Here is an 11,219-nt window from a genome sequence, read left to right as displayed (position 1 = left end):
AAAAAAAAAAAAAAAAAAAAAAAAAAAACTACCAAAAGACACTGTACTCCTGGAACTCAGTTCTCACCAAAAGAAACATGCTAAAAAAATGATGAAGGGTGTTGCTTACCAAAATATTAAGCGACTACAAATATCTACCTGATAAAAATCAATTGGCACATAACAGGCATGGGAATCTGGGATTTATATTTAGAAATAATAACAAAAGAAAGTCTTATAATACTAGAGAGACCATTTTATATCCAACTTTGACCCAGATGAAAAAACAGGAAAAGGACCAGGGTAAAATCTTGGATGAATATAAGCCAATGGAAGAGATAATAAAAGAAACTAAGCATAAATATTTTATATTTTCACATACCAACTGCTTTAGACAAGCCAACTGAACAAGCCGATCCATTGCAAACTGTTCGCGAGACCTACAAGATGATTAAAAAAAAAAAACATCCCACAGTAAATAATCATGTTGCTATGATGTATGGGTCAAAGATAGAAGGCAAGTTAAAGATTGAGGCAAGGGTCTAAGTAACTGAAAACCCACCGTTCTTCTGTTTTCCTGCCCTCCTCAATTGCTTTGATTATTTTGTTTCCATGAACTTTTGTCTTAACAACCTATGCAGCATAAGTTCAAACATTAGCAACAAATATAAAGCTTAGAAATGTCAAAGGAGATTGCACAGCCAAATCTTACGAAACCTAAATTGAAAAACATAAAAGAGTTTGCAGAGAGCATTGCAACCTGTTGGTTAAGTTTCTTCTCTAATTCAAGAATTTCTTGATTCATATTATCTTCTTCCCCATCTGCTAGGTCAGGCTAAGAAAGATACCATTGAAGAGTAGAAGAAATAAGGCAACTACACAGAAAAGTATATATAGAATGTACAAACTAAATCCTGAAATATATACCACTGTCTCTGGGAATAGTCCAATACTCTGGAGCTCCAGCATGAGTTTATCCTCCACAGACATCTGCCCATACGGGCAATTAAAGACAGAAACATTAGGCTCTTTCAAATGCATGCCTGGTGATCCATCAAGACCATTTTCATGAAGCTCAGGGAAGTATCCGTTGTTTAATGGTTGATATCCATGATCAGCATGATGCATGTCATCATTGAAGGACTGGCTGTCACGCCTTGTGAAGGTAGTGCCCCCATTGCAAGTAAATCTACGACCAGCAATTTGCTGAGTTTTAGGATCCGACTCAGATTCAAATGTAATTCCAATGGAGTTTCCAGTCTCAACATTGACGGAAGGATGCATAACCCCAGGAAAGCCATCTTCCCCGTAATGTGAAAACATATTTGTCCCTCTACTTTCTTGGTACTCCTCCGTTTCATCTTCAACTATTAAAGCTGATAACACTCTTTGGTACAGTGGAGTAACGATTTTCCTCTTTTCTGATTCTAATTTTCCACTTAAAGTAACAAAGTCCTCAGCTTCATCAACCTGATCAACATTTTTAAGCATATTTTGTGATTCATGTGAAAACTGGCTTTTTCGTCCAGAATCAAATGCTTGAGGTGATGAATCCTCCTCTGCCACAAAAGTACCCTGAGAAAATACCCCTTCGTCATTATTACGTGTGAAGAAAAGAAAACAATTATATAGATGGAATCTTTTTTTCATTCCTATTTCACTCCACATTTAGAATATTTTCCCCAAAAAGTACTGAAATATACACAATAATTGTAGAAAAGAACTACTTTGATAGGCTAGGTTTGCTTAAACAAGCACCAGCACCTCAGAGAGTTTGAAGACTCAATACATCTATCTATAAAACGCTGCAATTTAATATCCATGATTTTTTTCCTTTCAAGGAAGAGAAAGAAAGAAAGAACGAATACAGAAGGGCCAAACAGGGCACATAAACTCAGGCCAACAATATAAGAAAAACCTACAAAAGACACCCTAAAAGGAACCCAGACGAAGCTAACTTAACAAGAAAGAAGTTTTTTCTCTGAAGCTGTCAGGAGCTAACTTACAGGCCCCAAGCAGATACCATCCAGTCATAATAGGCAATCCTTCAGAAATTCGTGGATGCACAGACTCCTTTGTGCAGCCTGTTTTTTTTTTTTTTTTTGTATGCCCTTAATTATTCTTTCATATTTCCCAATGAAAGTTCGGTTTCTTATTTTTTTTAAAAGAATTTGTGAATGCATCAAAGAACTAAAGTTATTTGCATGTCCTACTATATTTCCCAAAGTTCAAATTTCTCAATTTTCTTTATAAACCCTATATCTTCATCCAAATTTTCTGACAATTTGGCAAAACCTTCAGTGTTGAATCATATATATATGTATGCTGCTAGAAAAATAAGAATCCAGACACATACCGGAATAGTGTTCTCATGGTCCAATATTTCAGAAAAGCTCTCATCATTCTTGTCTAGAGATATCTGCAGATCAAGATAAATGATAATTTAAGAATATCTTTTAGAGCCACTGAGAACTATTGATGTCTAGAAATATCTTTCAGCAGTATAATAGAATATTATAGTTCTTACCTGCTGCTTCAAAAAGGATTCATCCTCTTGGCTGACGGGAGCAAATAAAAATTCCATTTTCCACCAGAATGAACTAGAACAGCAAACATCTGTGATAGCGAAAATATATAGGAATAATATGACCATGATTCAGGTTTAAAAACTAAGCAACTGCACATGCATACATGCATACACACACACACACACACTAAACATTCTTTCCAAGAAATTCAAAATTTGAAGAGGGACACGTACAGCTTGGATTACAAGCATAATTTGCAGCTTCTAAGAGTTCTTCACGGTCATCATCTGATTCACCTATAAACCAAGCATAAGAATACTAATGCACAAGTAACATTTAGAAAGTGGAAAAATTCAGATATACATCCATTTTACATCTCAACGGAGCCCAGAAACTCAACAAGAAATAATTTCCTTTCAAGAATTTTCAATTCTCACTTCTAAAGCACATCATGTTTTACATCGTCATACCACACATGGGTTAATCTATATCTTCCCTTTAATAAAAGAGGAGTATAATGATATCATTATAAAAGCATACATGTAAACCTCAAACAAAACATATTGTAGCAATAGCATTCAACAAATGATGCACTGGAAGAAAGTTCTTATATAGGCTCATGCTCCCCATCGTCACATTGCACAGGTAGGTTAAACTAAAATTGTACTTTCAAGAAAGATTAGTAGAGAATGATATCATTATAGTAATTATTATTTCAACTCAACACATTCTTTTCAAAGGGAAACAAAAGTCCACTCCATACTTAAGCATACATCCAAACCTAAACAAAAACAATTTTGTAGAAGTAACTAAATTGTTACTCTGGAAGAATGTTTTCATACAGCTATTATTTCGAAGTTCTAGTCCTACAACCACCATTATGCTTTCTCCCTGCTCAAAAATATGTTTCTTTTTTCTTGCAAAAAGAATGTTGTGTCATGTAAAAAGTTTTTAACTGTTAATATGATAGCTGAAAACAGGTGAATTGGAGTATGACATGACACATTAAACACTAAAAGTTGAAACTTTCAATCACTCACTGGCTTTAAAGTTGTAATGGTAAGAACTTTATTGTAAGAACTATTACTAAACATGAGAAACGCCTCATTAAACGCCATATGAATCGAAAATAACATACCTGTACAATCAGGGGAACCAACAGCTGATGTTTGTGAAACTCGAGTGAAGGCCTTACGATCAGATAACTTTTTAAGTGGGGGACGCCCTGACTTACTGAATGTATTATATATCAATAAGATAAAGATTATCAACAAAAAATAATGAAAGTGAGAAAATAAATGTTGACAGATCTGTCACCTTCCGTTTTTCTCAGAACCAGGCCTTGCACCTTTAAGTGGCTTAGTCAAAGTTGGAGTCTCCAGTTTCTCCCTCGATGGTGAAACTGAAACCCTTGAAAATGATGAACCTCTACCGCTTCTTCCTTGTCTTCTAGCACTGTCCCGAATTTCTTCTTTGCCATGTACTTTGTTCTTCATTGAATGAAATATGTTAGGAGCATTATTCTGAGCAGCAGAAACCAACATTCTTTCATCTAGTTCCCCACTCACTGATCCTTTCTCTTTCAACTGACCGTCATGATTTTCACCAGCACCAGATTCTTCACTCTCAGATAACCTGGCAGGAGATGACACAACTTCCTGTTTCACTCTGACCTGTTGACTACCAATAGACAAGTTCCTTGCAAGAAATGAGCCACTTGTCACAGGTGAAGCCATTCTACCACCAAAATCTGAAGGAGAACCTTCAGACCCCTGCACATCGTCATGATTTGAAACAGGTGATAATAGATTAGATCTTCTAGTACGGGACATTTTCTGTGGCCTTTGGACAACCCATTGAGCCATGGGAGGAGAAGATGATCCACTGGGCATGGGACGCTTGCGATTATTAGCCCCATTTACTGATTGAAATTTATTTGTGATTGGAGGTTGTTCCCAGCTATCAAGTGCTCCAGACATGCGCGAAATATTAGGAGACGAACTTCCAGCTGTAGTAGAGCCAGACCTGGGTGCCCTTGAACCCTTTCCTTTTGCCAGCAAATAAGGGCCAGCTACATGATTATCTTCACGAACATTTAATCTGGTGATAATTTCACATTAATTAAAAATATCGTCTAAAACCTTACTAACTATATATGCTAGTAAACATAAACTACTCAAAATATGGCAGTAGATCAAAAGTCCAAAGTTCAATTGCAGCAAACCACAAATACTTAATACAAACCAGTACATCTACATCATCCCAAGGAATGGTTGAATACATTAATTTCGCTGGGAATCGTGTGTGGAGAAACAAGAGCATATCATTTGAGAGATTATGTTCAGAAACAGAACCTTTCTAATAGTTGTGAAAGTTACGGAGAGAGCACCAAAAGGAAGTACTGTAGTAAGCAGTCACCCACACCTCATAAACCTCACTCGCTAAAAAAATTTGTATGAAATTTTGTCCTTTCTATCCAGGTCAAACTTCCCAACGAAGGCTTTCAATACCCTATGTCCATAACACCATCCCTTTTTGTTTGAAATTTTCGACAAGCAATAAAGTGAAGAGTTGGTCATGAGATTAACTTGTGTGTGTTTTTTTAATATAATAATGCTTCTAATCATAAAATGAAAGTAGCAGACATACTAGTGTAGTAGATTAAAAGGAATGACATACTTATTATTTCCTTTAACTTGTAATCGGTCCTTTGCTTGTCCACCAGTTGGATCCCTATAAAGAGTAGGCTTTTTTTCAGGCTCGGCCTTGGGAATAATACGCACACTTGAACCAGTAGGCAAAGAACTTCCATCGCCCTTGCTCATGCCACTTATACCACTAGAAGAACCTGATCTGCAATGAACATCATATTTCAATGTTCATTCATCTTATAGCATTCATAAACAACTAATGACAAATGAAATAACTCATCTCCAATAAGTATCCTCTCCAGTTTCCCGTAAATTGAATATGTCAGGTAAAGAAAAGGAAAAAAAAATGCAATAAATAGAATATCCATGAAATTAGAAATATGTTACGCTTTTATAGACATGAAAACAGAATTTAAAATATACGGATTACATAAACAAATGTGTGTATGTTACGTGAATATGACTGCACAGTAAAACAAAATTAAAATTCTTCAAACCTACTTCAACTATTTCATAGTGCATGCCACATAATTAACTACTCTAGTTCAAAAAAATAAAATCTGGTGAGGGAAGGGGTGTTAGAACAATTTCATTAATATCAAACACGACAAAAAGGGGATGGACGATAAGCTATCCACTCAAATCTGCTCGAGAATTTTAGCAAAGGCTGAGAATATATGCTTATCATGGTACATGGTTCTAAAAAATAAGTCACTAAAGCATGAGTGACCCAAATTCAGATTGAAAAAGAATTTTTATGACAATAATTTTCATTGAGAACAAACTAAAGACTACGTGACGCCAATGGATTGAAAAAAAAAAAATCAGCAATACAACAAGTTAGGATTCAGCCACATACCAACATCTTTTTAATGGAGTTTTTATTGGGAGGTTCACAAAAGGTTGAGACTTATTTTTTAAAAATTCAATTTTAGACTCATCTCCCAAACAATCTCAAAAGGACAATTCCACTGGTAAATATTTATTATGGGAAACAATGCACATCATATATTCGACAAAAAAAGGGACACAGCCTGGCCTCACGGATGATGGGTCCTAAGCATAATTTGAAGGATATTAAAGAAAGGGTATCCAATCCAAATTAATAAGAAAAGAAAGTATTGTGTATTACAAAAATAATATGTAAAGAACTCCAAGTAGAGATTGAAAATTGTACATTTTCACAACCCAGAAATACTTTTTGAGGAAAACTAATCTGAGAACAAAATAATAAAGCAATTTCTTTTGGAAATAAAGATAACAAAAAAAAAAAGTCAAGATTAGCATACAACCATGTCAGTTATAGAACATTACTAACAATATGTTGCTGTGTGGGGAGGTTCATGCAAGGTATTTAAAAAAAGTCACCTTTTAGATTCATCTCCCTAACAATCTTAAAAGGCCAATTCCAGTGATAAAGCAATTGGTGTTTGAAAAAAAAAAAGGTATAAATGTCAAGATTGGCATACAACCTTGCTAGTTATAGAGCATCACTAACAATATACTAGCTAGATTTCTCATCTTTGAATAGCACAAGATTCATCGATATAACAAAAAAGTAGAGTAAAGAAATGCATAATAGTGATGAAATAAATCACCTGACACTCTGGGACTCGGATGATTGCCCTCCTGGCTCATTATTAAGCTTATGAAGCATGACGCGTTTTAGCTCTCCTTCACCATCCAACGGTCTGTTTAACACAGTACCCACAGTGCGCTTCCTTTTCATTCTTCTATCCCATGATTCACCAGTTGGAAGTTTGCGAATTTTTTCTTCAACTAGATCAGAAACTTCACCACCATCCCTAAGCAAATCTCTATCTCTCCCCAAGGGTGGAGGCTGCCTCATAACATTGTTAGTCCGGCCTTCAGCCTATTAAAAAGTTAAACAAATATAAAATTACTCGAGCAGTTCAAGTCTAAGAAATATCTAACTTTCATGCAGTGAAAGAAAAATAGGTACAAAGTGTGTAGAAATTGAAGAATGGTGCTCAAGAAAATCTGGACAGCAGTAAGAAATCTCAATAGATAGTGAAAGGACCTTCTTAAAACCTTAAGAATGCAGTTAACAAAGATCTATCATTAGATGACCACTCATGAAGATGAATCGCTGGCTGAAAGGTCTCCTTCAGAACTTTGCAGCATGGACGTTATATATAATTAATCATCAAATTTTCTAACTTCTCAGAATTGCTACTGTTTCCTGTTTCCATCACTACATTTTCAACCTTTCACTTCCTTATCCCTTTCTGATTAAAAAAAAAAACTTTACTTTTCACTTATAAGTTATATCAAGTGATCCTTAAATTGGTGGTTAAATCTACGTGCTCATGTCTACCAAAAAGTAACTATATATATCAGGTGACTATATGTCCAACCCTACTAGAAAGCCTATAAAAGAAAATTAGAGATCCATCAAATAATTAACTTCAATTTGCAAAGATAAAGAAAAATGGGAAAGTTGTAGGAGTTCATACTTTTCTTTACATTTGTGAGTATCTAGGCTGGCTTGTACCTGTCTCAACTTTTCTCATAAAACAATTGTTTAATCCTATTACATTTGGTTGCCAAGGAAACTAGTAGGATGTTAAAGCTTAGGTGGGTGGCAACTGGCAATCACGGCTTAAACTCATCCCCTCTAAGCCCAACCCTTTATTATTTAAATTGACAATTAAGTATTCTTTCATGCTTCATGGTTGAAGGTCATGGTCATAAAAGAAGTCTAATAACATGTTATACTCCAAACAAGCTCCAAAGTTGCACAAAAAAATGTCCTCACGTGCGCCCATTTCCAAATTACAAAAAGACCCTTTATGATAGAAAACCTCAAGGAACTCACAATCCATATTTGTTTCAAAGACTCCAAATCAGATGGCTTAGCTTCAAGTACCACTCTTTTCAAATAAAAAATGTCCTTCATATCTAGAGACCATAAAAGGGCAACACAAAGAATTCTACTCCAAAAGAACCTGAAATTGCAACAACTCTCTTAAAAAAACCTATTGCTTCACTCTTTCTCACAACTACCAAAAATTAGCAATCAAAGCATAATTCATTTAATCTTTGCTCTTCTCCACTAAATTACTGCTTTGATCACTAGCAATGCACTATAGCTAACCTCTTCTCAAAAAGAAATAACAAATGAATTTAAACTATGCAGCAAACTTCCATAGGAAAACAAAATAAGTTGAATTAATCAAATAAGTGAAAGACTAAATAAATAGTACTTTCTTCCTAAAAGATACGTGCCCAAAAAGGACAGCCCAAACAAATATAGATAATTAAAATTCAAAAAAAAAAATTCAAAAAGAAACCAAATTTAGATATGTACATCAATAACTTTCATTCTATGAAAAGATAACAGTATAAACAACGGACATAAATATTGAAAACTACAATAAGAGTAAATGATTGATAAAATTTAAATGGACCCTTAATTCAGCAACTGAAGTCCGAACACGCTTGCTAAGAACATTGTTTTTTGCCCTGTCTTCAAGTCTCTGATTCACAACATCTGGAGAATTTCGGTGAACCTGACTTCCCTTCTTCAACAAGCTAGGCCCAGCAGGCCTTTCATTAGTTAAGATCTCATTCCGAATTTGCTTCTTCTGAACCTGGGACTCACAATACTTGTTCAATTTGTGCAAAGATTCATCCATCCTTCTTGCTCTACCCCTGAAAATATACGATCATCTGAATTAGTATTCCAATGAGAACTTTTAGGAGGAAGATGAAGTGGAGTTTGTGAATCTATTGGGGACAATAAATGGCTTCATACTCTCCTCTCTTTCTAGTCTTTTTTGCACTTACAATCTTGTGCTCATGCAAATTGCCACCAATTGGGCCTCTATATCTTGTTACCACAAGTGGGTATATACCTCATTTCCTCTTTTGAATGGGTTCCTTCTTCAATAAAAGATAAAGTTTCCCATAAAAAGTTCATGTCTCTAAGTTTGCTGATTATAGAATCAGGATTCTTAAGAACTTGGGAGAAATGTATAGTAAATCTCTCTCAACAGTTCTCAACTCTTGTATTTATCCTTAACAAGGATTTGACTAAAGGCATTTAGAAGAACAAAATCTAGTTAATATCCCATGAATCTTTTTTTGAGATTGAATACTAATGACAAAGTTCAATGGAAGTTTTCTACAATTAACTTATTCCTAGAGCAGTGTTATATGTATTATTTGAGATACATTTGATGAAACCCAAAGCCTGCGTTTCACTCATCGAGTTTATGCCAGTTTATGCTACTAAGCCACAACATTTTATTAGATTATTCCTTATTTGGAGCCAGCCATCTACCATCTATTAGAAGATCCTGTGGGAAAATGGCCTCACGGTTGGAGTTGAGAGTTGAGGAAGGACAAAACTAGAAGTATAATTATTTTTAATAAAAATAATTATGATACTTGTAAAGTTTGAATAGTTTTTTAGTTAGCAAGTTTTGTAACTACTCTTAGTCATTGGGTTACCTCTCCAAAAAAAGTGATTTAATTATATTGCTCTTTTATCATTTATATCACTCAAGTTCCTTATCATAAACTCCCCCATTGTTTGAAAGACCTTTCCCATTTTTCCTGCAATTATTTACCTCCTATTAACATAAATTTTACTATTTCTATTCAAGAAAATAAGCAACACTCTAACCAAGAAAAGGGATAAATATTTATGTAATCAAACAGTTTGTTGTGAGCCAACTTGCCTAATAGTTACTTTGGTGACCACCCTAATTTAAGTATGAAAAATGCACTAATAGAATTTGTAACTATCAGGATATGAGTGTTTCAAACACAAGGATTGCAGCATTGCAAAATCACATAAAAGGAGAAGGAAAACATATACGCATGTCTTGTGAATGCGAAAATTCAAACCAATTAAAAAAAAATTAAGTACCTGGCCTTATTAGTTGCTTCCAGGACACAAGCTCTGAACCGCTTTAGCTCCTCCACAGCCAGAGGAAGCTTCAAACGACCAGGTCCAAATGAACTGTCTTCTACGTTCGTCCCAAATGACATCTCAAAAACCTTTTTCAACTCTTCTGGACGAGGATACTTGTGCTCTCCCAATTTTATAGGATCCAACAATAAAAACTGAGATAATGTAGGCAGATCCCCGGTGGAGGAAGCAATGCCTCGAGATGAACTAGAACCCAGACCAAACATCCGGCTCTCTCCACCATCGCGATAGTTTCCAGACCTATCTAAACTGCTACTTGTCTGGCTCATCCTCTGTCCATTGCCATAACTCCCCCCAAATCCTAACTCATCTTGAATAGCCGAGTTGGAAGACTCAAACCTCACATTTCCTGCCATCACTTTAAGCTAGTTGAGCAAAACCCCAAAGAAAACGGTTTCCCTACAATATGCAGGAGTCCAGAACCCAGCTCTGGAGCAGCAAACTGCTAGAATTATCTGCAGTAACCATCACATCAAATCAGTTCCAACCCCTGACTATCAAATAACATATTTTAAGTGCTAAAAGGTAAACGGGATGATGTTCCATTCACAATCCAAGCAGGGAGCAAACCAGAATTTTCATATAGCTAAAATATCAGAATAAATAAACGAAACACATATTTCCAGTACCTTTATACTACCCCCTCGATAACGATCAAGTTTCCCAACCAAATATTCAAACAAAAACTCAATTTCAGCAAAATCGCAAGTCTTGAACGAGTCAGATCAGAAACCTTCACAAAACCAAAAGTAAAGAACCAAGCAAACTCTAAACCCTAGTTCAAGAAAAACCTCTAGGGTTTGGTAGCGAATTACCCCTAATCGAACTCCTAATCCCCCGGAAAAACTCGAATTATTCCAAAACACAGAACTCCAGATGACAAACATTTACCTGCATTGACCGATCAAACCCACATCGAACTGTAACAATGATAATTCGCGATGGCAAATAGCACCGTTCAAACACCTTAAAGAATAAAACAAAATAAGAGAGAGAGAGAGAGAGAGAGAGAGGGTTACGATGAGGGAGAAAGCAGCCACCGTAGAGATACCGATTGAGGGAAAAGGAGAGAGAAAAAAAAAAAAAAAAAAAAAACATAAA

General features: G+C 35.4%; 1 protein-coding gene across 5 annotated transcripts in view; it reads right to left on the bottom strand.

The window, feature by feature from the left end:
- The window catches only part of LOC111487166, a 15,130-nt gene that overhangs the window by 2,894 nt on the left and 1,017 nt on the right, over positions 1-11,219 (bottom strand). The window contains exons 1-14 of one of the 5 annotated variants that reach the window (XM_023134438.1): positions 11,138-11,207; positions 10,056-10,573; positions 8,590-8,833; positions 6,757-7,031; positions 5,187-5,360; positions 3,825-4,607; positions 3,646-3,740; positions 2,741-2,803; positions 2,507-2,595; positions 2,336-2,398; positions 907-1,554; positions 740-814; positions 542-612; positions 362-419 (exon numbers count right to left, since the gene is read on the bottom strand). In XM_023134438.1, the coding sequence (XP_022990206.1) occupies positions 362-419; positions 542-612; positions 740-814; positions 907-1,554; positions 2,336-2,398; positions 2,507-2,595; positions 2,741-2,803; positions 3,646-3,740; positions 3,825-4,607; positions 5,187-5,360; positions 6,757-7,031; positions 8,590-8,833; positions 10,056-10,474 (3,057 nt within the window). In that variant the 5' untranslated portion in view covers positions 10,475-10,573; positions 11,138-11,207. Of the gene's footprint in view, positions 1-361; positions 420-541; positions 613-739; positions 815-906; positions 1,555-2,335; positions 2,399-2,506; positions 2,596-2,740; positions 2,804-3,645; positions 3,741-3,824; positions 4,608-5,186; positions 5,361-6,756; positions 7,032-8,589; positions 8,834-10,055; positions 10,574-10,747; positions 10,865-10,933; positions 10,952-11,009; positions 11,208-11,219 lie in introns of those variants that run through there. The other 4 variants (XM_023134435.1, XM_023134437.1, XM_023134439.1 and 1 more) reach the window with 4 other exon arrangements.

Source organism: Cucurbita maxima, unplaced genomic scaffold, assembly GCF_002738345.1.
Source record: "Cucurbita maxima cultivar Rimu unplaced genomic scaffold, Cmax_1.0 Cma_Scf00012, whole genome shotgun sequence".
NCBI classification, from domain to species: Eukaryota; Viridiplantae; Streptophyta; class Magnoliopsida; order Cucurbitales; family Cucurbitaceae; genus Cucurbita; species Cucurbita maxima.
The sequence above is the reverse complement of the archived record's forward strand: the minus strand, read 5'-3'. Positions and strand labels throughout refer to the sequence as shown.